This window comes from Cetorhinus maximus, chromosome 11 (genome assembly GCF_964194155.1).
Source record: "Cetorhinus maximus chromosome 11, sCetMax3.hap1.1, whole genome shotgun sequence".
Taxonomy (NCBI): domain Eukaryota; kingdom Metazoa; phylum Chordata; class Chondrichthyes; order Lamniformes; family Cetorhinidae; genus Cetorhinus; species Cetorhinus maximus.
The window spans coordinates 124,895,172-124,921,971 of record NC_135889.1 but is presented as its reverse complement, the minus strand read 5'-3'; the positions used below and the strand labels follow the sequence as shown (position 1 = coordinate 124,921,971).

Genomic DNA, 26,800 nt, shown 5'->3' with positions numbered 1-26,800 from the left:
TGTGAAGCAAGGATGTCCTGTGCCTCCCCAACTCTTCAATCTCTTCTTTGCTGCGATGCTTTAAGGAAGCCGGAGAGATGTTCCTGCAGGCATCATCATTAGGCACTATCCAGGGAAGCTCTTCAATTTTGACTGCGTGCCTCCAGCAAGGCAGCAGAGACAGTAATCAGAGAGATTCCGTATATCGATCACTGTATCCCAGATGCCCACAACTGGGAAAATATCCAGACTAGCACAAACTAATTCACGGATGCTGCCAAAATATTTTTTATAAATCAGTGTCTCCAAGACTGAGGTTATGGTTTAGCTAGCACCAGGCACACGCTATGAAGCACCAGACATAACCATTGATGGTACCATTCTCAAGGCTGCAGAAAAATTCTCATATTTGTTAGTGTGCTCTCTGGGGATGCCACTAGTGATGAAGATATATGTGCACAAGTCCAGAGAGTAAGTTCTATCCACTAACGACTCCATGATCATGTATGGAAGCAGCATGGCATTATACTTATTGAAAAGACAAGAAAAGAAGAGATTGAAGAGTTGGGGAGCCATGACGTACCTTTGCTTCACACTGCTTATTATCGCAAAGGCATTCGATTTTTAACCAGAAGTGACCCACAAGATCTTACACCTCCTCTAGATATAACCGTTGATCCTTTTCTTATGTCATTGTCATCTCTTTTTAGCTTGTGATGTTATACCTTGTTGTTTAATATCTCCCACCTTGTACCCCATCACAAACCTTCCTTTTAGTTTATCCCTCTCCCCACACCCCCGACCCCGACCCCCACCCCCACCCCCACCCCCAACCCTACCCCCACCCCTACCCCCACCCCCACCCCCACCCCCACCCCTACCCCCACCCCTACCCCCACCCCTACCCCCACCCCTATCCCCACCCCCACCCCCACCCCTACCCCCACCCCTATCCCCACCCCCATCCCCACCCCCATCCCCACCCCTACCCCCACCCCTACCCCCACCCCTACCCCCACCCCCACCCCCACCCCTACCCCTACCCCTACCCCCACCCCCACCCCCACCCCTACTTTCCCTGTTTCTGTACTTGTTTAACAATAGTTACGTTGTTAAGCAGTCCAAGTTCCTTTGCAGGGTCATAGACCTGAAATTTTGAATGAGATTTTAACTCATTCACAAACTACCCATTTGCACGAAGTTAAAATAGGTCCCCTTAGGGTTGTTTCTACCTCCACAGGTGCTGAGTGAGCAGCTGAGTATTTCTGGCATTTTCTGTTTTTATTTCAGATATTTAGTACCTTATTGAATATTTTCCTCCTTTTTTTTTTCTTCCCCCGCCCCAAACCCTGTGTAGGGTTTATAATCTGATTGTCTCTGGGGCTCCAGGAAGTTGTGATTCCTCCTCCAGCAATGGCAGAGGGTCTATCCCAGGCTGCCCCGCGGCAAGGAAAGGCTCCCATTCGCCCCGCCCCCTGACTGGAACTGCAGGCGCGCCCCGGCCGCCTGCAGCCGGGGTCCTGAGGCCGGAAGTGGTTGCGGCCTTGTTTCCGGGCGGGCCTGGATTTTGAGCAGGGGCCGAGAGCGGGAGAGCGAGTCCGAGCGCCGCCACCATGATCCTGCTGGAGATCAACAACCGCATCGTCGAGGAGACCCTGAGCCTGAAGCTGGAGAACGCGCTGGCGGGGTAGAGACACCCGGGAAGGGGAGCGGGAGGCCGGGCGCGGGGTCAGGCTGGAGCCCGGGTCGGCTCCTCTCCTCGGGCGGGTCCCGCTTCCTCATTCCTGGGCCCGGGCGGGGCCGGGTTCCCCCGCCATAGTCACAAGGAGAATGAGACCCACAGACCCCCCAATGATACCCCCAGGGCAGTACTGAGGGAGCCCTGCACTGTCAGAGGGTCAGTACTGAGGGAGTGCTGCACTGTCAGAGGGTCAGTACTGAGGGAGTGCTGCACTGTCGGAGGGTCAGTACTGAGGGAGTGCTGCACTGTCGGAGGGTCAGTACTGAGGGAGTGCTGCACTGTCGGAGGGTCAGTACTGAGGGAGTGCCGCCTGTCAGAGGGTCAGCACTGAGGGAGTGCTGCACTGTCAGAGGGTCAGTACTGAGGGAGTGCTGCACTGTCGGAGGGTCAGTACTGAGGGGGTGCTGCACTGTCGGAGGGTCAGTACTGAGGGAGTGCTGCACTGTCGGAGGGTCAGTACTGAGGGAGCCCTGCACTGTCAGAGGGTCAGTACTGAGGGAGTGCTGCACTGTCGGAGGGTCAGTACTGAGGGAGTGCTGCACTGTCGGAGGGTCAGTACTGAGGGAGTGCCGCCTGTCAGAGGGTCAGCACTGAGGGAGTGCCGCACTGTCGGAGGGTCAGCACTGAGGGAGTGCCGCACTGTCGGAGGGTCAGCACTGAGGGAGTGCCGCACTGTCGGAGGGTCAGCACTGAGGGAGTGCCGCACTGTCGGAGGGTCAGCACTGAGGGAGTGCCGCACTGTCGGAGGGTCAGCACTGAGGGAGTGCCGCACTGTCGGAGGGTCAGCACTGAGGGAGTGCCGCACTGTCGGAGGGTCAGCACTGAGGGAGTGCCGCACTGTCGGAGGGTCAGCACTGAGGGAGTGCCGCACTGTCGGAGGGTCAGCACTGAGGGAGTGCCGCACTGTCGGAGGGTCAGCACTGAGGGAGTGCCGCACTGTCGGAGGGTCAGCACTGAGGGAGTGCCGCACTGTCGGAGGGTCAGCACTGAGGGAGTGCCGCACTGTCGGAGGGTCAGCACTGAGGGAGTGCCGCACTGTCGGAGGGTCAGCACTGAGGGAGTGCCGCACTGTCGGAGGGTCAGTGCTAGGAATTTAGGAGTAGGCCGTACCCATTAGGGGAGACAGTGGCAGAGTGATATTATCACTGGATTGGTAATCCAGAGACCCAGGGTAATGCTCTGTGGATCTGGGTTCGAATCCCACCATGGCAGATAGCGGAATTTCAATTCAATAAATAAAAATCTGGAATTAAAAGTCTAATGACCATGAAACCATTGCCAATTGTCGTAAAAACGCATCTGGTTCACGCACGTCCTTTACCTGGTCTGGCCTACATGTGACTCCAGACTCTTAAATGACTTCTAACATGGTCAGTTAGGGATGGGCAATTAACGTTGGCCTAGCCAGTGGCTCCCACATCCCATGAACAAGGTATTAAAAAAGTCATTTGAGTCTGTCGTTCATGGCTGATCTGGTTAAGGTCTCAATTCCACTTTCCTGTCTCCACCCCCATAACCCTTGTCTATCAAAAATCTGATTAAATTCAATCCAGGCTCCACTGTTCAGTGGGGAAGATAATTTCACAGGCTAATGACCCTCAGAAAAAAAAATCCTTGTCTCTGTCTTAAAAGGGAGATCTCCCTTATTATTAAACTGTGTCCCCTAGTTCTAGTGGCCCCCATGAGTAGAAACATCCTTTCAGCATCCACTCTGTCAAACCCCCTTAGGATCTCTTATGTTTCAATAAGATCACCTCTCATTCTTCTAAACTGACCCAACCTGTTCAACCTTTCCTCATAAAACAACACCTTCATCCCAGATTCATCAAGTGAATCTTCTCAGAATTGTCGCTAATGCAATTATATCTTTTTTCAAATAATGAGACCAAAACTGTACACAGTACTCCAGATGTGGTCTCACAAAGGCCCTGTGCAGCTGCAGTAAAACTTCCCTACTTTTATATTCCATTCCCCTTGCAATAAACACCAACATTCCATTTGCCTTCCGAATCACTTCTTATACCTATATACTAACTCCTTGTGATTCATGTAACAGGACACCCAGATCCCTCTGTACCTCAGAGTTCTGCAGCCTCTCTCCGTTTAAACAGTATACTGCTTTTCTACTCTTCCTGCCAAAGTGGACAAGTTCACATTCTCCCATGTTATACTCCATCTGCCAAATTTTTGCCCACTCACTTCACCTCTGTATATCCTTTTGCAGACTCTCTACCTCCTCTCGACAAATTACTCTACTACCTATCTTGGTTTCATCAGCAACTTTAGCTACCATACATTCGTTCCCTTCATCCAAATCATTGATGTAAATACTGAGGGACTGCTGCACTGTCTGAGTCGCCATGTCTTGGATGAGCAGCAGTTTTGCCTGGTGTCCTGGACAATACCTCACAACCAGCATCTCCAGATGATCTCATTGCTATCTATGCTGTCTTGCTGTATACAAATCGGGCAAAGATTCAGCTGCATCAGCTGAACTGTTATTTAAATATCTCTGCTCCATAACATGAAGGGTGAGGTCAGGATACACCACATTGATTCCAACACTTGGTTGCCAGCTGAGAGGGCAAATTGCACCCGATCTGAGACTCTGTACCTCTGACAGTGCGGCACTCCCTCCGTCCAGCTCGGGGAGTTTCAGCCTGGGTTGTGTTCTCAAGTCTCCAGAGTGGAGCTTGAACCCATGACATTTTGATTCAGAAGTGGGAGAGCCACACACTGAGCCAAGCTGCCATTTGGTGCTGTGATGCATCTGGTGAGGGGAGCTGACCTGTTTGGCTGTTGTGCCTGTCAACACTCTCTTGGCCTTCAGAGGGTCCTGTGGGTGAGATTTCAGGGCACTTGTTGCCTATGAAATTCATGCCCTGGTTACCACCAGTGTATAGGAGAGAAATGGGACAGGGGAGTGTTTGAACCTGTTAATATTACCACATTTTACCAGACAATCAAGAACAGATTTAAAATTAAAACATTTGGGAGATGAGAGTTGTTGACTGGAACTGAAGAAAGAGGATTGGGATTCTAGAGTTGAGTAAAAGACTATTTTGGGTGTGTTGATTACAGAGATTGATACCTGCTTGCTGTGTAGTAGTTAACTCCAGTTCCTGTTCTTTAGCCAGCTTCCTGTTCTCTATTTTACATGTTTTGTTCCTCCAGACAAGAAAGGGTTAGCCAAGTCTTAGGCTGCAATTGCAGAACCTGACCTAGCTCAGCTTTGTCACAGGAACCCAGCTTGTTCCCTTATTTGTTTTCCAGAATCACAGTCAGTGGAGTTTTACTTTTGCTGATTAAAAACTAGTAACAGCAGAGCAGGTAACTGAGCCGAAAGTTTAATGAATCCACCCTGAGGCTGAGGGTCCAGTTTCTTCCCCAGCCCCAAGGTGTGGGTGGGGTCCCCTGGGGGGGTTTCCTCAATCAGAACTGTGATTCATGTCCATACCCCTGGGTTAGGGAGCTGGGTATGGGGGAAAATCGCAACTGTGTATGAACATAGGGTGAGGGCAGGATTGGCCACAGTTGAGAAGCCTGCCAGCATCGATAGTTTGGGTTCACAATGCAAGGTGGATGAGCAAAACCCTGGTGAGGGATCAAATTCACCACCATTTGGAGTCCCACAGTTTGAGGAGAGTCAGGGGGGGAGTGGGCAGGAGCCCCACAGTTTAAGTGGGGGGGTGGGGTCCCAATGCTCTGGGTAAGAATGAGTTTGAGTCAGAAACAATGCAGTGGTTCCAGGTTTCAACACGAGGAAGTGTGTGCACGAAAGGGAATTTGCATCATGCAGGCGAGGGACACAGACTCAGTTTGTGTTAATCGCATGTGAAAATTTGCATTGGCAATAAAGCATTAGATGACTTGGAAGTGCATCAGCACTTCAGATAGTGAAGAGAAATCAATCACGTCATGTAGGCAGGTGCACACAGTAAGTGAAGTGGGAGACTCGTTTGTGTTTTAGTGTGTTGTTTGAGGGAGGGATGTTGGCCAGGACACGGAGAGCACTCCCTGTTTTTTAAGTAGTGCCACATTTCAGAAACAACCAGCCCTCTAGTTTGATGAGAAAGATGATTGAGAGACAGTGAGAGAAGCTTGAGGTGGGATGTGGAGTGAGCAGAGGGATACATCACGTCTTTAGCCCTGCTAACACTGCCCTGTTGTACAGAAAAGAATATTTTTTTACTCCAGATCACGCTATTCCTGTGTGTTATGTTAAGTAAGGAGAGTACAGTGTTAATGTTTATTCCTAATGGCACAACACCTATCAACAGTCAGGCATTTTACCCATCCCGTTGTGTGTTTGCACTCTAGCGGATTGAAGCTATGATTTGAGTTGTGTGGGTATCTCTTACTGAATGAAATTCCTGTCTGAAATAACTCTTTCTTTCTTTACAGCAACAAACCAGATACAGTGGAAGTCACTTTTGCAGGTAAGCATTGGTCTCTGGTGTTTGGCTGCTGCCAGTGACGCGTGACTTTGTACCCTGGGGCTGACAGAGGCTGCAGCTGCTCTTAGTGAGGATCCTCGCATAGATTCAGCATGAGTTGCTTCTGTCTTGACACCATAGAGTCATTTTGGCACAAAGGGGGGGCATTGAGTCCATCGAATTCATGCAGGTTCTGTAGAGCAACCCAGCCAGCCCCATTTCCTCATTCTATCCCTGCAGCCTTGCAAGTTTATTTCCCTCAGGTGTCCACCCAGCTTCCTTTTGAAATCTTTTCATCCACCACCCTCATGGGCAGCAAGTTCCACGCCATTACCGCTCATTGCATAGCAAATTTCTTCTCGTATCTGGCTCTCCCCTCACCCCAATCCCTCGTATTTCTTGCCCAAACAGTTAAATCTGTGTCTCCTAATCTTTGTACCATCAGCCAATGGGAACAGCTTTTCTTTGTCTACCTTATCCAAACCTGTCATCATCTTGTCCCCCTCTATCAAATCTCCTCTCCATCTCCTTTATTCCAAGGAGAACAATCCCAACTTCTCCAACCGAACCTTGTAACTAAAATTCCCACCATCCCTGGAATTCTGGTAAATATCCTTTGCACCCTCAAGGCTTTTGACAAGGTCCCACATGGGAAAAATAAAAGCCCGTGGGATCCAAGGGAATGTAGCAAACTAGATACAAAATTGGCTCAGCGGCAGGAAACAAAAGGTAAATGTTGACTGGTTCTTTTGTGACTGGAAAGCTGTTTCCAGTGCGGTTCCGCAGGGCTCGGTACTAGGTCCCCTGCTTTTTGTGGCATATGTTAACAATTTGGATGTAAATATTGGGATATGGTCAAGAAGTTTGTGGACCATGCACAAATTGGCCACATGGTTGATAGCGAGGACAGCTGTAGACTCCAGGAAGATATCAATGGACTGGTCAGGTGGGCAGAAAAGTGGCAACTGGACTTTAACCTGGGGAAATGTGATGTGATGTATTTGGGGAGGTCAAACAAGGCAAAGGATTACACAATAAATGGGAGGATGCTGAGAGGTGCAGAGGAAGTGAGGGACCCTGGGGTGAATGTCCGCAGGACAGGTTGATAAGGTGGTTAAGAGAGCATATGGAATCCCTTTCATTTATTAGCCAAGGCGTAGAATATAAGAGCAGGGAAGTTAAGCTGGAACAATATAAAATAGTAGTTAAGCCACAACTTGAGCCCTGTTTGCAGTTCTGGTCACCTCAATACAGAAGGGACCTAATTGCATTAGAGAGGGTACAGAGGAGATTTACAAGGTTGTTGCCAGGACTGGAAAATTGCAGCTTTGAGGAAAGACTGGATAGGCTGGGGTTGTTCTCCCTGGAACAGAGGAGGCTGAGGGGAGATTTGATTGAGATGAACATAATTGCAAGGAGCCTGGATAGAGTGGATAGGAAGGGCCTGTTTACCATAGCAAAGAGGTCAGTGACTAGGGGGCATAGATTTAAAATGATTGGTAGAAAGATTAGAGGGGGGATGAGGAAGAATGTTTTCACCCAGAGGGTTGTGGGGGTCTGGAACTCACTGCCTGAAAGAGTAGTAGAGGCAGAAACCCCCAACTCATTTAAAAGGTGCCTGTATATGCACCTCAAGTGCTGTAACCTGCAGGGCCACGGACCAAATGCTAGAAAGTGGTATTAGGCTGGATGGCTCATTTCTCAGGCAGCGCAGACATAATAAGTGGTCTCTTTCTGTGCTGTAAACTTTCTATGATTCAAGAATCTTCACATCCTTCCTAAAGTGTGGTGACCAGAACTGGATGTAATACTCTAGTTGTGACCTAACCAAAGCTTGATATAGGTTCAGCATAACCTCCCTGAATTTGTACTCAGTGCCTCTATTTATGAAGACTAATATGCTTTGTTAACTATTCTCAGCCGAAGTTGTGGCTATATCCAATTTCTAGCTCAGTAAACTGGCCGTGTCAGGATTGAGCCTTATGTTGTGTGCGGACTCTGACTCTGTGCTGTGTGCAGAGGGCAGAGATCAGGACACTACAATTATCTGAACTCCCCAAACGCTGGCAGGCTAATCCAGTGCTCCACAAGGGGCTCAGGGTGAGGTATTTGGTTTGGCTGTGATATCATCTGCCCCCTCCTGTGTCCTAAGATTCTACGATAACGTGCAGATCGAAGGCACTGAGTCAGCTCTTCCCCTCTCTCTTCCTCCCATATCTGGCACGCAGTTTGGGTGGCTGTGTCAGACAGGGGAATGGGATGTCTCATGGAGGAGACGAGGGTCTGGGTTACTGAGGGATAGTCGGTGTTGAGGTATTCCTTTGAGGTTTTTCTGATGTTTCCTCTTTGCTCCAGATTTCGATGGGGTCCTTTACCACATTTCCAACCCAAACGGAGACAAGACCAAGGTGATGGTCAGCATTTCACTAAAATTCTACAAAGAGCTGCAGGATCACGGAGCAGATGAGGTGAGTGTTACTGGATGGGGGCATGAAGACTATCACCCTGGTTATTAACAACTTGCATTTATGTAGCTTTTTAAGTAGTAAAACATTCCGAGGCCCTTCACAGGGACATCATCGTCATCAAAGAAAATTTGATACATTCACTTAAGGAACTGTTGGGTCAGGTGACCAAAATCTTTAAGGAGTATCTTAAAAGAGAGGAGAGGCACAGAGAGGTTCAGGGATTCCCAGAGTTTAATGCCTAGACAGCTGAAGGTGCGGCTGTCAATAGTGGGATGATAAATATCAGGGATGCTGAAGAAGTCAGCATTTGAGGAGCACAGAGATTGGAGGTTAGAGATTGGAAGGGGCTAGACCATGGACAGATTGGAAATTGAGGGTGAGAATTTGTAAAGGGAGGTGTTTTTTGAACAGGGTTTGTGCTGAAGTCGATGTGATGAGTTGTCTACCTCTCTCCCCATCCCTGGGATTTCCAGAATTTCCTGTTTTATTTTTGTTGTCCTAACAGAAGGGATCCCTCAAAATACTTCACATGATGAATTATCTTTGGTCCATAGTGAATGGTTGCAGGGAAAAGATGCAATTCTGCATCAGTAAACACCATACACAATGAGCTAAATGCTCTGTTACCCGGGTGTCTCTATCTAGTTACACCTGTCTTTTTAGATGAGATGTTTTTCCACTGGCACCAGGATCACAGGACAGTTTTAAAGTGATTGGCAGGAGAACCAGAGAGGAGATTAACACAAGTGAGTTGTCGGGATCCTGTTTGAAAGGATGGTGGAAGCGGATTCAATGGTACCTTTCAAAAGGAATGGGACTAATTGGACAGCTCTTTCAAAGAGCCAGTACAGGTATGATGGGCCAAATGGTCACCCCTTTGTTGTGTGAGATTCTAGAACCTCACTTCCTGTGGATGACTCTGGGTTTGAAGCATGGGGAACAAGTTCATTATCAAAAAGCTATTAATCAAATACAATATGTCTAGTGAGATAAGTGATTGGGGAAGGATAGTGAAGCAGTAACAATGAGCTCACGATAATCAGACAGGGCTCCATAGAGGGAGGATTGATTGATACCATGAGTCAGTAGGAACCAGCTTAATAACCTTTTCTCATCCCAAGGAAGTTGGATGAATTAAAGAGTTAAAAGTCACCCAATCTTAATTGGAGAAAAAGACAATTAGTTCCCCCATCCCTTCACCGCCCCCCCCCCCCCATATCCCACTGGCCTCAGTTCTCTTTGAGCACACTCCCTCTGGTTCTGCACTGCGCCCGCTCCGTGTGAGAGTGCTATTTGACCAGGGCTATTGCAGATTGTTGGAAAAACCCAACTGGTTCACTGATGGCTTTGGGGAAGGAAACATGCCATCCTTACCCAATCCTAGCCAGGCAATTGTGGTTGACTCTTAACTGCCCTCTGAAGTGGCTTGGCAAATCACTCCGTTATATCAAAACACAGCAGATTTTGAGAAGGCGGACCACCACCACCACCTCAGGGCAACTAGGGGTAGTTAATAAATGCCGTTTTTGCCAGTAACGCCAATATCCCAAGAGTTTTTTTTTAAATAAAACGTGAGGATTGAGTTTGAAACTTTCCTCCTCTATGTGACAGGGTCAGCAGGGTGTGACTGCAAGTGAGGCAGGTAGAGAGATCCTGTGTTCAGGAACAGAGGAGCCTCAGCTCTTGACCTTCTCCAACAGGTACGAGGTACTTGCTCCCTGTGTGGATGAGGAACAGGGCTGTAGGGAGGATGAGCCAGCTGACCACAGCACCATGGAACAGGAGGCCATTCAAGAGGGGGGAGCAAAAAGACAAGAGGTAGCTGTAGGGGATTCTATAATTAGAGGAATTGATAGCATCATTTGTAAGCAGGATCGAGAGTCCCGCATGGTATGTTGCCTGCCCAGTGCCAAGGTGAGGGACATCTCTGACCGGCTTGAAAGGATATTGGAGAGGGAGGGGGAGGATCCAGTTGTTGTGGTCCACGTTGGGACAAATAACATAGGTAAGACTAGGAAAGAGGACCTGTTTGGGGATTATCAGGAACTAGGAACTAAATTAAAGAACAGGTCCTCAAGGGTTATAATCTCCGGATTATTACCCGAGCCACATGCAAATTGGCATAGGGACGCGAGAATAAGGGAAGTAAACACGTGGCTAAAGGAGTGGTGCGGGAAAGAGGGGTTCCATTTCGTGGGGCACTGGCATCAGTATTGGAACAGGAGGGATCTGTACCGTTGGGACGGTCTCCACCTGAACCGATCTGGGACCAATGTTCTAGCAAAAAGGGTAAATAGGGTGGTCAACAGGACTTTAAACTAGAAAGTGGGGGAGAAGGGAAGGGTAAAACTCCCAAGAAGTATGACTAATGGGAAACAAAGCAGCAGGTTAGCGTGTGGGGGGGGGGTGGATTCAACTTCATCGAAAATTATGAAAAAACTGAAAAGAAAGGAGAGGCTATTAAAGTCTCCAGAACACAAAATAGGACAGAGTGTTTGGAAAGGGCTAGGAATCTAATTTCAAGCACATCAGATAAAGGGACGACAATGAGAAAGGGGACAGGAAATACAGGACTGAAGGTGTTGCATCTGAATGCACGCAGTATACGAAATAAGGTAAATGAGCTTGTGGCACAAATTGAAATTGGCAGGTATGATGTGGTGGGCATCACGGAGACATGGCTGCAAGGGGATCAGGACTGGGAGCTAAATATCCAAGGATATACATCCTATCGAAAAGATAGGCAGGTTGGTGGGTTGGGGGGTGGGGGGTTGCTTTGTTAGTAAGAAATGAAATTAAATCGATAGCAAAAAATGACGTAGGGTCAGATGATGTAGAAACTGTGTGGGTAGAGTTGAGGAACCGCAAAGATAAAAAAACCATAATGGGAGTTATGTACAGGCCTCCGAACAGTAGTCAGGATGTGGGGCACAAGATACACCAGGAGATAGAAAAGGCATGTAAGAAAGGCAAGGTTACAGTGATCATGGGGGATTTCAATATGCAGGTAGACTTGGAAAATCAGGTTGGTAGTGGATCCCAAGAAAAGGAATTTGTGCAATGTCTACGAGATGGCTTTTTGGAGCAGCTTGTGGTGGAGCCCACTAGGGAATAGGCAATTCTAGATTTAGTGATGTGCAATGAGGCAGATTTGATAAGGGAGCTTAAGGTGAAGGAACCCTTAGGAGGAAGTGACCATAATATGATAGAATTTACCCTGCAATTTGAGAGGAAAAAGCTGGAATCAGATGTAACGGTATTACAGTTGAATAAAGGCAACTACAGAGGCATGAGGGAGGAGCTGGCCAGAATTGACTGGGAGATGAGCCTAGCAGGAAAGACAGTGGAGCAGCAATGGCAGGAGTTTCTGGGAGTAATTTGGGAGACACAGCAAAAATTCATTCCTAGGAAGAAGAAGCATACTAAAGGGAGGACGAGGCAACCATGGCTGACAAGGGAAGTCAGGGACAGCATAAAAGCTAAAAAGAAAGCATACAATGCGGCGAAGAGCAGTGGGAAACCAGGGGATTGGGAAGCCTACAAAGACCAACAGAGGACAACTAAAAAAGAAATAAGGAGGAAGAAGATCAAATATGAGGGTAAACTAGCCAGTAATATAAAAGAAGATTGCAAGAGTTTTTTTAGATATATAAAGGGTAAGAGAGAGGCAAAAGTGGACATTGGGCCGCTGGAAAATGACGCTGGAGAAGTAGTAGTGGGGAACAAAGAAATGGCGGAGGAACTGAATAGGTACTTTGTGTCAGTCTTCACAGTGGAAGACACGAGTAACATCCCCAAAGTTCAAGCGAGTCGGGGGGCAGAGGTGAGTATGGTGGCCATTACCAAGGAGAAGGTGCTAGGAAAACTGAAAGGTCTGAAGGTGGATAAATCACCTGGACCAGATGGATTACACCCCAGAGTTCTGAAGGAGATAGCTGAAGAGATAGTGGAGGCGTTAGTGGTGATCTTTCAGGAATCACTGGAGTCAGGGAGGGTCCCAGAGGACTGGAAAATCGCTAATGTAACCCCCCTATTTAAGAAGGGAGTGAGGCAAAAGACGGGAAATTACAGGCCGATTAGCCTGACCTCGGTTGTTGGTAAGATTTTAGAGTCCATTATTAAGGATGAGATTTCAGAATACTTGGAAGTGCATGGTAAAATAGGGCAAAGTCAGCATGGTTTCATCAAGGGGAGGTCATGTCTGTCAAATCTGTTAGAATTCTTTGAGGAGGTAACGAGTAGGTTAGACAAAGGAGAGCCAATGGGTGTTATCTACTTGGACTTCCAGAAGGCCTTTGACAAGGTGCCGCACAGGAGGCTGCTCAGTAAGATAAGAGCCCATGGTGTTAGAGGCAAGGTACTAGCATGGATAGAAGATTGGCTGTCTGGCAGGAGGCAGAGAGTGGGGATAAGAGGTTCCTTCTCAGGATGGCGGCCGGTGACTAGTGGAGTTCCACAGGGGTCAATGTTGGGGCCACAACTTTTCACTTTATACATTAATGATCTAGATGAAGGAACTGAGGGCATCCTGGCTAAGTTTGCAGATGATACAAAGACAGGTGGAGGGACAGGTAGTAGTGAGGAGGCGGGGAGGCTGCAGAAGGATTTGGACAGGTTAGGAGAATGGGCAAAGAAGTGGCAGATGGAATACAACGTGTGAGGTCATGCACTTTGGTAGGAAGAATAGAGGCATAGACTATTTTCTAAATGGGGAGAGAATCCAGAAATCTGGAGTGCAAAGGGACTTGGGAGTCCAAGTCCAGGATTCTCTTAAGGTTAACTTGCAGGTTGAGTCGGTAGTTAGGAAGGCAAATGCAATGTTGGCATTTATTTCGAGAGGACTAGAATATAAAAACAGGGATGTGCTGCTGAGGCTTTATAAGGCTCTGGTCAGACCACATTTAGAATATTGTGAGCAATTTTGGGCCCCGTATCTCAGGAAGGATGTTCTGGCCCTGGAGAGGGTCCAGAGGAGGTTCACGAGAACGATCCCAGGAATGAAAGGCTTAACATATGAGGAACGTTTGAGGACTCTGGGTCTATACTCGTTGGAGTTTAGAAGGATGAGGGGGGATCTGATTGAAACTTACAGAATACTGAAAGGCCTGGATAGAGTGGATGTGGGGAAGATGTTTCCATTAGTAGGAGAGACTAGGACCCGAGGGCACAGCCTCAGAGTAAAGGGAAGACCTTTTAGAACAGAGATGAGGAGAAACTTCTTTAGCCAGAGAGTGGTGAATGTATGGAATTCATTGCCACAGAAGGCTGTGGAGGCCAGGTCATTGATTGTATTTAAGACCGAGATAGATAGGTTCTTGAATGGTAAGGGGATCAAAGGTTACGGGGAGAAGGTGGGAGAATGGGGTTGAGAAACTTATCAGCCATGATTGAATGGTGGAGCAGACTCGATGGGCCGAATGGCCTAATTTCTGCTCCTATGTCTTATGGTTTTATGGTGACCCCATCACCACCTTGTACAATAAATAAATTGCCCACTTCCTTTATCACTTGTAACCGAAAGAGAAAACATCGTAAGGAAATCAGACTGCAGGTATCTACACAACTGGAAACCTGTAAGCTTAGTGAGCAAGTTCTGCTGTAGACTGTGTAAAGCTGAGCAGCTACTCCGACTGCCTGCATTGCTAATTTAAACCCCAGGACTCACACCCCTGTGACTTCCTGTCAGTGGTTTTAATTTTCACTCAAGCGCAGAGAAAGATGAAATCATTAACTGACAATCAGCGGCGATCTCCTGAACACCCAAAGCCACCCTTTAGCGACCGATTGTAACAGGAATTATACAGCAGTGATGGCCACTCAGCCATCCAAGACTGGATAAAAGCTTAGCTGGTGGATGGGTTAAAGTGGCAGTGACATTTTGAGGCTGCACCAGCGCTGGAAATGTCTGCCCAATTAATCAGCATCTGGAAGAGAAAGGCAGCATAACTTCCTGTTCTGGTGGTTTCCAACAGAGCATCTCATGCATACAGCCTGCCCTTGCCTTCCTGCTTCTTCCATTCATTAGCCACTGATCTTTCTCCTTCCTCACTCCTTTCCCTCCAGCTTAGAGCCCATTGCCCTGTAAAAGGTGGCATAGTGGTTTTGTCACTAGACTGGTAATCCAGAGACCCAGGGTAAGGCTCTGGGGACCAGGGTTCGAATCCCACCACGGCAGATGGTGAAATTTGAATTCAATAAACATCTGGAATTTTAAAAGTCTAATGATATTGGAGCCATTGCCAATTGTCGTAAAAACCCATCTGGTTCACTAATGTCCTTTAGGGAAGGAAATCTGCTGCCTGGCCTACACGTGACTCCAGATCCACAGCAATGTGATTGGTTCTTAAATGCCCTCTGAACAAGGGCAGTTAGGAATAGGCAATAAATGCTGGCCTAGCCAGCGACGCCCACATCCCATGAGTGAATAAAAAGAAGCTCTGAAATGCTTATTCACTATTTATACAGGAATGCTGTAGTAATGTGTATATACACACCATTTTGATCTGAATCCAGGAAACTTCACACTCCTATACTGTGTTATTGTAGCTCAGGGCTAACGATTAACTTACCCAGCACCGGTAAGATTCTCACTCCATCTCCCATCGAAGTGAAACGTATGAAACTCTACACACACAACGTACAGGCTAAAACCGCTAATTATTTGCAATTATAGATTTACAGAAGCAAAGACCTGAACAAAATTCATTTTTTTGTGGAATATGAGAGTAATTGGCAGCGTCAGCGTTTGTTGCCCATCCGTTATTGCCCCTGAACTGGTGACTTGATTGGCCATTTGAAAGGGCAGTTAAGAATTACTGTGGGTGGAGTCACTTGTAGGTCAGACCAGGTAAGGACGGCAGATTTCCTCCCCTAAAAGAATTAATGAACCAGATGGGTTTTTATGGCAAATGATAGTTTCATGGTCACCATTACTGAGACTAGCTTTCAATTCCAGATTTTCTTAATTGAATTTAAATTCCACCAGTTGCCATGGTGTGATTTGAACCCATGACCCCAGAGCATTCGCCTGGGTCTCTGGATTACTATCCAACAACATTGCCGCTACACCATGTCTCCTCCTAATTCACAATAATAAACTAGGAAAGCCTTTTAAGCTTCTGTAATCCCAGTCACTTCTAACAAACTCTTGAATGGATATTATCTTGGAAAAGTGTGAGGTTATGCATTTGGGGAGGGCAAACAAAGCAAGGGAATACTCAATAAACGGGAAGCGAGAGACCTTGGAGTGTATGTCCACGGGCCCCTGAAGGTGGCAGGACAGGTGGACAAGTTGGTCAAGAAAGCATATGGAATACTTTCCTTTATTGGGCGAGGTATTGAATGCAAAAGCAGGGATGTAATGATGGAACTGCATAAAACGCTGGTTAGGCCACAGCTGGAATTTTGAGTATAGTTCTGGTCATCACATTACAGGAAGGACATAATTGCTCTGGAGAGAGTACAGAGGAGATTTACAAGAATGTTACCAGGGCTTGAAAATTGCAGCTATGAGGAGAGGTTAGATAGGCTGGGGTTGTTTTCCTTAGACCAGGGTAGGCTAAGGGGTGACCTAATTGAGGTGTACAAATTATGAGGGGCCTGGATAGCGTAGACAGGAAAGACCTGTTTCCCCTAGCTGAGGGGTCAGTTACCAGAGGGCACAGATTTAAGGTGATTGTAGAAGGATTAGAGGGGACATGAGGAAAAACCTTTTCACCCAGAGGTCTGGAATTCTCTGCCTAAGTTGGTGGTTGAGGCTGAAACACTCAACTCATTTAAAAGGAACCTGGATCTGTATCTGAAGTGCTGTAACCTGCAAGGCTATGGACCAGGTGCTGGGAAATGGGATTAAAATGAGCGGCTAGTTTCTTTTTTCTCTTTTTGGCCGGCACAGACACAATGGGCTGAATGGCCTCTTCCTGCACCATAACTTTCCTATGGTTCTAAGTAACTGCTTAGATGCTCATACACCCACTATATCAGCAGAATGACGTGAAGTTATTGGTTCAAAGGTTTAAGTTCTTTTTTGATTGTCCTTATGCATCCAGCAACCATTCAACTTCCCTTCCTGACCCTCAAGTTAGCTGATCACCTTAACAGTTCCCTCTCCTTGAGTACTGTCCACCCTCCTGATCAAATTGTTAGCCCTCCTCAAAGCACCAACCCTTCACCCCTTGGTCCTTGCAAACCACTGCCCATCTCCAAGCTGCCTCTGCACCAAAACCGTTGAAATGTCACCCCTCAAATCCATGCCTGACTTTCCCAGAACTCCATGCTTCAATCCCGCCAACCTGGTTACCGACCCTGCCACGGTTCTGAAGCAGCCCTTACCAAAGGCACAAATGACATCCTCAGTGACTCTGACAAACGTTTTCTTCTTGACCTGTCTGCAGCCCCTGACACGGTTGACCGCATCATCCTCCTCCAACACCTGTCATCCAGCTGGGTGGGACTGCACTCACCTGGTTCCATTCTTAACTAGCTCATCATATCCTGTGTATTACCTGCAATGGCCTCTCTTCCTGTTCCCACACCGTTACCTCTGGTGTTCCCCAAGGATCGATCCTTGGCCCCTCCTATTTCTCATCTACTCACTGCCCCTCGGTGACATCATCCAAAAATAAGTTCGTTTTCACGTGTACACTGACAACACCAGCTCTACCTCACCACCACCTCACTTGTCTCCTCTACTGTTGCTAAATTATCAGTTTATTCTGCAGTTTTGGTCTCCACCTTTAAGAAAGGATATACTTACATTGGAGGCGGTACAGTGAAGGTTCACTAAATTGGTCCCTGGGATGAGGGGGTTGTCCTATTATGAGAAGCTGAGTGTACTGGGTTTATATTCTGTGGAGTTTAGAAGAATGAGAGATGATCTCATTGAAGCATACAAAACTCTGAAGGAACTTGATAGGGTAGAGGCTGAGAGATTGTTTCCACTGGTCAGGGAATCTAAAACATGGGGGCACAGCCTCAGGATAAGGAGCCGATCATTTAGGACTGAGATGAGGAGAAATTATTTCACTCAAAGTTTGTGGCTCTTTGGAATCCCCTACCCTACAGGGTTGTGGATGCTGCATCGTTTAATAAATTTCAGGATGGGACAGACAGGTTTTTAGTCTCTCGGGATTAAGGGATATGAGGGGTGGGCAGGAAAGTGGAGTTGAAGTCCAAGATTAGCCATGATCGTATTGAATGGGGGGAGCAGGCTCGATGGGCTGTGAGGTCTACTCCTGCTCTCATTGCGTTCTTGTGTATCAGACTGCTTAATCTGACATCCGGTATGGGTTGAGCAGAAATTTCCTCCAAGTAAATATTGGGAAAACTGAAGCTGTTATTTGCAGCCTGCACTCCAAACTCTATTCACCAGCTTGTGACTCCATCCCTATCCCTGGAAACAGTCTGAGATTGTCAGTCTGTTCGCAACCTCGGTGTCACATTTAACCCCAGGATCAGCTTCTGACCTCTCATTCATGCAATCATTTTAATCCCACCTCCGTGATCACCCGCCTTCTCTCCTGGCTCAGCTCATCTGCTGCTGAAATCCTCACCCATGCCCTCGGGACTTCTAGACTTGACCATTCCAGCACACTCCACTCTAGCCTCCCACATGTTACACTCCATGAACTTGAGAACATCCAAAACTCTGCTGCCCCTGTCTTAACTTACAGCAAGTCCCTTTCCCCTATTACTCTGTGCTTGCTGACCTAGTTTGGCTCCCAGTCAGCAATGCCTTGATTTTTAAAATTCTCATCCTTGTTTTCAAATCTCTTTATGGCCTCACCCCTCCCTTTCACTGAGATCTTCTCCAGCCCAACAAGTCTCCCCGATGTCTGCGCTCATCTAATTCTGGCCTCTTGAGCATCCCTGATTTTAATCACTGTCATTGGCGGCCGTTCTTTCAGCTGCCTGAACCCTAAACTCCGGAATTCCCTCCCTAAGCTTTCTGCATCCCACCCACCTCTCTCCTTTAAGACGTTCTTTAAAATCTACATCTTTGACCAAGTTTTTGGCCACCTGACCTAATTTCTGCTTACATGACTCAGTCATATTTTGTTTGGTAACACTCCTGTGAAGCACCTCGATGATTTAATACATTAAAGGTGCTATATGAATGCAAAGTTGTTGACAGAGCACCAGTGGGTAGCTAGTGACACATAGCTGCATCAGTTTCATGGAATTAATTAACCAACTAGACAGGAAGAGAGGGGCTGGTGCATTGACCCTCACCCACTCCATCATCTTGCTGTGAAATCCTGCCCCCCATCCTCCCCATCCAGCTCGCTAAAGTCCCAACCCACCAGTAGCCAAATTCTCACTGCCGGGGGTGGTGTATTGGTGGAGGATGGGGCACTGCCTGCAGGGGTCAGTCGGTGCAGGGATGCATGTCAGGAACCCTGCCCTGGAGGTGCAGCTATAGCCGTAACGTGCGGTCTGTGTGGTTAGAATCAACTCGACTCTGAGCACAGCACAACCAGACCTTTTATGGTATTTCACTCTTGATGTCGAGAGACAGGAAGTTCTGACTTAGCTAAAGCAACGGTCCAATAAGGTTGCCACCTCAATCTGCACCAAACCTACTCTAATCCACCCCATATCATCACAAAATTCAATCCCCAAGAACCAACTTTAGGATTTTATTTTCTGAATGAGTTTCATCAAAGTGAGGGACCTTGGGCCTAAGAAAATAGTTTTGGTGTCTTTGCCCAGGTACAGGGTTAGATACAGAATAAAATTCCCTCTACACTGTCCCCATCAAACACTCCCAGGACAGGTACAGCACCTGCCACCCTCCCCTCTCTCCTCCCCCCTTCTCTCCTCCCCCCTTCTCTCCTCCCCCCTTCTCTCCTCCCCCCTTCTCTCCTCCCCCCTTCTCTCCTCCCCCCTTCTCTCCTCCCCCCTTCTCTCCTCCCCCCTTCTCTCCTCCCCCCTTCTCTCCTCCCCCCTTCTCTCCTCCCCCCTTCTCTCCTCCCCCCCTCTCTCCTCCCCCCCTCTCTCCTCCCCCCCTCTCTCCTCCCCCCCTCTCTCCTCCCCCCCTCTCTCCTCCCCCCCTCTCTCCTCCCCCCCTCTCTCCTCCCCCCCTCTCTCCTCCCCCCCTCTCTCCTCCCCCCCTCTCTCCTCCCCCCCTCTCTCCTCCCCCCCTCTCTCCTCCCCCCCCCTCTCCTCCCCCCCCCTCTCCTCCCCCCCCCTCTCCTCCCCCCCCCTCTCCTCCCCCCCTCTCTCCTCCCCCCCTCTCTCCTCCCCCCCTCTCTCCTCCCCCCCTCTCTCCTCCCCCCCTCTCTCCTCCCCCCCTCTCTCCTGCCCCACCCTCTCCTGCCCCACCCTCTCCTGCCCCCCCCTCTCCTGCCCCCCCCTCTCCTGCCCCCCCCTCTCCTGCCCCCCCCTCTCCTGCCCCCCCCTCTCCTGCCCGGCCCCCCCTTCTCTTCCCCGCCTCAAACAGGCCACTCCTTGCCAAACAGGCCACTCCTTGCCCCTCCCACCTCAGGCAGGCCCTCTTGTGTCTCTCGTCCTTCTCTCTCTCTCTCTCATTCTTTCCCCCAACCCGACCTGGAAACTTCTTCCTCCCCCGCATTCTCGGCCTCTGTGGCTTCTCCAATCACAGGCCATTCCTCTCCAGTATTTGCTGCTGATAGGCTCACAGTGATTGAGGGAGTGGCTCCTTGCAGAATCCTCCACTCCGCTTACCAACATTTTGAAAATGGCCTCCACAGTCCAGCATGGTGATGCATGGCGGCTCTACACTGTCCTACCAAACACTCTGAGCGCAGGTACAATGATGGATAGAGTAATGATCGTCCAAGTCTTTGCCTTAATCCAGGGGTTGGAAGGAGAAAAGGGGGAGGGGTAAAGGATGTGTTAATGGCGAAGGTTATTGTCTTTTAGTTTGTGTGTAAAACTGAACCTCCCTTGATGGGCTTTGTGTTTCTTGACCCCCTGGATTAGTTTAGGGGGATTGGTGAGGGAATCTTCTTATCTCCCTGTTAACTGTCTGCTGTGCTTGTCCCTACAGTTACTGAAGAGAGTTTATGGCTCTTACCTCGTGGCTCCTGAGGAAGGTAAATTATTTATTTCTTTAATGTTTCAAATGAGTGATCAATCTTCACAGATTGGGACATATTAAAGTGTCACTACTTTAGAGTTTTATATCTGTAAAGCTGAAATTTCTGAGGGGGGGAAATAAAACCATAAGACATAGGAGCAGAAATTAGGCCATTCAGCCCATCGAGTCTGCTCCGCCATTCAATCATGGCTAATAAGTTTCTCAACCCCATTCTCCTGCCTTCTCCCCGTAACCTTTGATCCCCTTCCCCTTACCACTCAAGAACCTATCTATCTCAGTCTTAAATACAATCAATGACCTGGCCTCCACAGCCTTCTGTGGCAATGAATTCCATAGATTCACCACTCTCTGGCTAAAGAAGTTTCTCCTCATCTCTGTTCTAAAAGGTCTTCCCTTTACTCTGAGGCTGTGCCCTCGGGTCCTAGTTTCTCCTACTAATGGAAACACCTTCCCCATGTCCACTCTATCCAGGCCTTTCAGTATTCTGTAAGTTTCAATCAGATCCCCCCTCATCCATCTAAACTCCATCGAGTATAGACCCAGAGTCCTCAAACATTCCTCATATGTTAAGCCCTTCATTCCTGGGATCGTTCTCGTGAACCTCCTCTGGACCCTCTCCAGGGCCAGCACATCCTTCCTAAGATACGGGGCCCAAAATTGCTCACAATATTCTAAATGTGGTCTGACCAGAGCCTTATAAAGCCTCAGCAGCACATCCCTGTTTTTATATTCTAGTCCTCTCGAAATAAATGCCAACATTGCATTTGCCTTCCTAACTACCACGTCAACCTGCAAGTTAACCTTAAGAGAATCCTGGGCTAGGACTCCCAAGTCCCTTTGCACTCCAGATTCCTGAATTCCCTCCCCATTTAGAAAATAGTCTATGCCTCTATTCTTCCTACCAAAGTGCATGATCTCACACTTCCCCACGTTGTATTCCATCTGCCACTTCTTTGCCCATTCTCCTAACCTGTCCAAATCCTTCTGCAGCCTCCCCGCCTCCTCAATTCTACCTGTCCCTCCACCCATCTTTGTATCATGTGCAAACTTAGCAAGAATGCCCTCAGTTCCTTCATCTAGATCATTAATGTATAAAGTGAAAAGTTGTGGCCCCAACATTGACCCCTGTGGAACTCCACTAGTCACCGGCCGCCATCCTGAGAAGGACCCCCTTATCCCCACTCTCTGCCTCCTGCCAGACAGCCAATCTTCTATCCATGCTAGTACCTTGCCTCTAACACCATGGGCTCTTATCTTACTGAGCAGCCTCCTGTGCGGCACCTTGTCAAAGGCCTTCTGGAAGTCCAAGTAGATAACATCCATTGACTCTCCTTTGTCTAACCTACTCGTTACCTCCTCAAAGAATTCTAACAGATTTGTCAGGCATGACCTCCCCTTGATGAAACCATGCTGACTTTGCCCAATTGTACCATGCACTTCCAAGTATTCTGAAATCTCATCCTTAATAATGGACTCTAAAATCTTACCAACGACCGAGGTCAGGCTAATTGGCCTGTAATTTCCCGTCTTTTGCCTCACTCCCTTCTTAAACAGGGGGGTTACATTAGCGATTTTCTAGTCCTCTGGGACCCTCCCTGACTCCAGTGATTCCTGAAAGATCACCACTAATCAGACATGCTTCCTGATCCTGATCACTGTCCAGTGACTAACGTCATCATGTGTAGTTAGACATGGCTGAGTGACGCCAGGCTCAAACTGGCATGGGACTGTCCTCAAACTACCCCACCTGCAGTATACCTACCACTCAACCACAGGTATTTTGCATTGTTTGGCTGATCACTTGTGTTTGACCATTGGAGAGAGATGGGGTTAATCAGCGATGGTGGGGATTGTATGGGAAAGGCTCAGAGTGAATTCAGATTCTCAAATTGTCAGGGTGGGATTTGAGCTGGTGTTCTGGATGAATTGTCCAGTAACCTCACCATTTCACTGCTGTGCTTGTGAAGGTGTGCCCAGTGTCTCCGACTGGAAAATGTGAAAGAAGTGGGTATGCCTTGTCAAGATGATCTGATCAAATACTCATGATTGATTCCTGAGCTGTGTGTTCAGCTGCTCGTGTTCTGTGTCCTGTTTGTTCAGTGGGTGTGTGTTTAATAAATACTGTGGTGTAAAGAGTAGTTTACAATGGAGATTATGCCAATTGTTGACACACTCTGTCTACCCTGGGCGCTCTGTCATTCTGAAATCACCTTGCTGGGGCTACCAGCCCCACCTTCCCTCTTACCCCGCGGGCTCTGTTGGTGCCCCAGTGATCCTTAGTGGTATTCAGGCCAACATTAGTAAGCTCTGCTCCAGTCTCTGTGTGAGGGTCAGCTCTGTGCCTCCCCAACATCTCATACACTTGGGGCAGTGGTAAACAATCCAATACATCCATGGCAGTATCTGTGTTGCGTGTTTATCCCCTCCTCTCTGTCCTTGTACTTTGTGGATGAGCGTAGGCAGTTGTGGGGCATCACAAACCATCCTAACAGTGAGGGGATGCCAGTGCTCTGGACACTGTCACAGGGAGCAAGGGGATACCAGTGCTCTGGACACTGTCACAGGGAGCAAGGGGATACCAGTGCTCTGGACACTGTCACAGGGAGCAAGGGGGTGCCAGTGCTCTGGACACTGTCACAGGGAGCAAGGGGATGCCAGTGCTGTGGACACTGTCACAGGGAGCAAGGGGGTGCCAGTGCTGTGGACACTGTCACAGGGAGCAAGGGGATGCCAGTGCTCTGGACACTGTCACAGGGAGCAAGTGGGTGCCCGTGTTGTGGACACTGTCACAGGGAGCAAGGGGGTGCCAGTGCTCTGGACACTGTCACAGGGAGCAAGTGGGTGCCAGTGCTCTGGACACTGTCACAGGGAGCAAGGGGGTGCCAGTGCTCTGGACACTGTCACAGGGAGCAAGGGGATGCCAGTGCTCTGGACACTGTCACAGGGAGCAAGTGGGTGCCCGTGTTGTGGACACTGTCACAGGGAGCAAGGGGGTGCCAGTGCTCTGGACACTGTCACAGGGAGCAAGTGGGTGCCAGTGCTCTGGACGCTGTCACAGGGAGCAAGGGGGTGCCAGTGCTCTGGACACTGTCACAGGGAGCAAGGGGATGCCAGTGCTCTGGACACTGTCACAGGGAGCGAGGGGGTGCCAGTGCTCTGGACACTGACACAGGGAGCAAGGGGGTGCCAGTGCTCTGGACACTGTCACCGGGAACGGGAGGAGGGTCATTGCCCTGGAGCAAGGGGATGCCAGTGCTCTGGACACTGTCACCGGGAACGGGAGGAGGGTCATTGCCCTGGAGTAAGGGGGTGCCAGTGCTCTGGACACTGTCACAGGGAGCGAGGGGGTGCCAGTGCTCTGGACACTGTCACAGGGAGCGTCAGTGCTCTGGACACTGTCACTGGGAGCGGGAGGAGGGTCATTGCCCTGGAGTAAGGGGGTGTCAGTGCCCTGGACACTGTCACTGGAAGACTTTACTAGATTTCAGAATATGTAATTGGCAAATTAACCTAAATGTCGATATGTGTGAGGGTGTACGTTTTTGAAGGAAGAATAAAGAGAACTAAAGTGTCTGACATGTGGAACAGAGAGATCTGAGGGTGCAGATAATGACTAGAAATCACGAACAATAATGACACCGGTTATTAAGACGATAAAAGATACAAATAAAGCAGTGCAGTGCTTTCTCGAGGGATAGAATTCAGAAGCAAATACTGCACTTGCTGAGGTTAGAACTAACATGGAGTACTGTTCTGGTCTCCGAATTAGAAAAAGTATATGGAGGCACTGGTGAAGATGTGAAAATAATTAACAAGAATGACACCAGAATAGTGAATACTATCATAGTGATTTACTAAAGTACCATCAGGAGAAGCTGAACAGGCTGGTGTTCATTTCTCTAGCTTGGAGGAGGCCTTTCAGGTTATTTAAGGGAATGATTGGGTGGACAGCAAAAATGCTCCTCCTTGTGTTAGCCAGAATTAGGGCCATAAATATAAGATAGGCACAAGAAACTCCCTCACCCAGAGATTGATGAGAATGTGGAACTCACTACCGCATGAAGTAGTTGAGGCAAATAAAGTAGATACATTTAAGGGGAAGTTGGATAAAGACAAAAGGGAGAAAGGAATCGAAGGATATGTTGATGGGGTTCAGTGAAGAGAGGTGGGAAGATGTTCGTAGAACAGAACATGGCTTGAACATGTTGGGCTGAATGGTCTGTTTCTGTGCAGGATCCCTTGGCTCCTTTTGTTGTTGTTTTTTGACCATACTGAGGCCTCCCTTTGTCATTTGCAGGGTACAATGTATCTCTGCTGTTTGATCTGGAAAATATTCCACCCAACACGGCTGAGGTGGTGCATCAGGCCGGCATGCTGAAAAGGAATTGCTTCGCCTCTGTCTTTGAGAAGTACTTCAACTTTCAGGTGGAGGGGAAGGACGGAGAGAGACGGGCGCTGATCCATTACCGTGATGACGAGACTATGTGAGTGTTCAGGGGTGGGGAGAGGACGCTGTCTCTGGCCTGGGCAGGATTCATTTTGCTGGAAAGCTGCCCATCCCCCACGGAAACCTTTCCCACCTCCACACGTTGAAGCTCAAAGCTTTTCTCCCATCTTCTACTTCCTATAAATTTTTCATCGGAAGCTCTGCTGAATTCTCAGGCTCTGGTTTGCCAACCCAGGAACACAAATCATTCTGCTAATGCGCTGCGCCCTATAGTGCCACAGAACAATAGGAAACTGAAAAACAGAGGGGACCAGTCTGCCTTTGGCTTTGGAATCCAAAATAGCTCAAAGGAAGGTTTTAAAAAGGCTCATTCTTCCCTGTTAAGCAAAGATGCCCCACTTTGAAATAATAGCTGCAGTGGCAGACCAGAAACAGGGAATCCACAAGGCCAAATTGAACAAGGACTAAAACCCTTTCAGCAAACTGCAGCAGAAGCCATTTCAGATTTGGAATATTAAGCTTGGTTACAAACTCGTGTCATAAAATCTGCAGAATTTCTTATGAATTGGATCTGAACAGCTACTCCCAGACCTTTGACCTACAAGGTTTTGGGGTCATCATCACCAGATGCTTGTCATTGATTGGCTGTCAATCCTGCATTCCCACCAACTCTCACCAACTTTGCGTATGAAGCAGTGATTCACTCTCCCTAACCAAGACCAGCTGTACTGTTCTGTTGCAGGACATTTCGATCGCCCAGACCGTCCCCTGTCTGGTTGTGCTTTGATATATTTCAGTTCTATGTTACCCCTGTGACTGACCTGTGATTCCACTACCTTCCAGGTATGTGGAGGCCAAAAAGGACCGAGTGACGGTGGTCTTCAGCACAGTTTTCAAGGATGACGATGATGTTGTGATTGGGAAGGTCTTTATGCAGGTAGGAGGAGCGGGTCCTGATGATTTACCCATTGGCCATGTCACCCGGCTGTGTCCCTCCCCCACCCCCGGCCCCCTGTACCCTGTCCATGTCCCTCACTCACCCCTCCCCCTCCACCCCCAACCACAGCTCGATACGCCCTAGCCGGGCCCCTCACCCACCCCCGGCCCCCTGAACCCTGTCCGTGTCCCTCACTCACCTCTCCCCCTCCACCCCCAACCACAGCTCAATACACCCTAGCCGGGCCCCTCACCCACCCCCGGCCCCCTGAAGTCCTAGCTGTGTCCCCTGCAGGTGTGAGCATGTACCTATCAGCAAGGATTCATTGTAACCTCTCACTTTAATTCCAGTGTTTGTGATATAAGCTGCACGTTGTTTACTGTGAGATGTTCTCACCTTTGTCTGTCTTATTTTAATTACTGGTTATAATTTGAAACTCTTCAAACAGCTGAAGGAGTGTTCACACAAACTGGAGGCATGCCAGTGTCAGGAGCAGCATGTGCAGGTTCTCCCTTATTTAATCAGGAACAGGGTCAGGAGTGAGAGATTTGCAACTGGGGTCAATTCAAATTACAGCAGATTGCTCCATGTTCTTTGTGCTTTATTTAAATGTTGCACATTTGCATGAGGTTACGTGAGTGTTACAGGAAGACACCAGTGAATGGGCCTGAACTTTTATTGGCGTACTAGAAGTTGCCAGCAGTTGGGGGCGTTGGTGTGTATGGGCTGTA

General features: G+C 48.5%; 1 protein-coding gene across 1 annotated transcript in view; it reads left to right on the top strand.

The window, feature by feature from the left end:
- The first annotated feature begins 1,492 nt into the window (after window positions 1–1,492).
- Window positions 1,493–26,800, top strand: part of arpc2 (actin related protein 2/3 complex, subunit 2) — a 41,508-nt gene continuing 16,200 nt past the window's right edge. Inside the window, exons 1-6 of the mRNA XM_078552741.1 lie at window positions 1,493–1,666; window positions 6,125–6,159; window positions 8,512–8,624; window positions 20,635–20,680; window positions 24,983–25,169; window positions 25,976–26,069. Of these exons, the coding sequence (XP_078408867.1) occupies window positions 1,593–1,666; window positions 6,125–6,159; window positions 8,512–8,624; window positions 20,635–20,680; window positions 24,983–25,169; window positions 25,976–26,069 (549 nt within the window). The 5' untranslated portion in view covers window positions 1,493–1,592. The remainder of the gene's footprint in view (window positions 1,667–6,124; window positions 6,160–8,511; window positions 8,625–20,634; window positions 20,681–24,982; window positions 25,170–25,975; window positions 26,070–26,800) is intronic.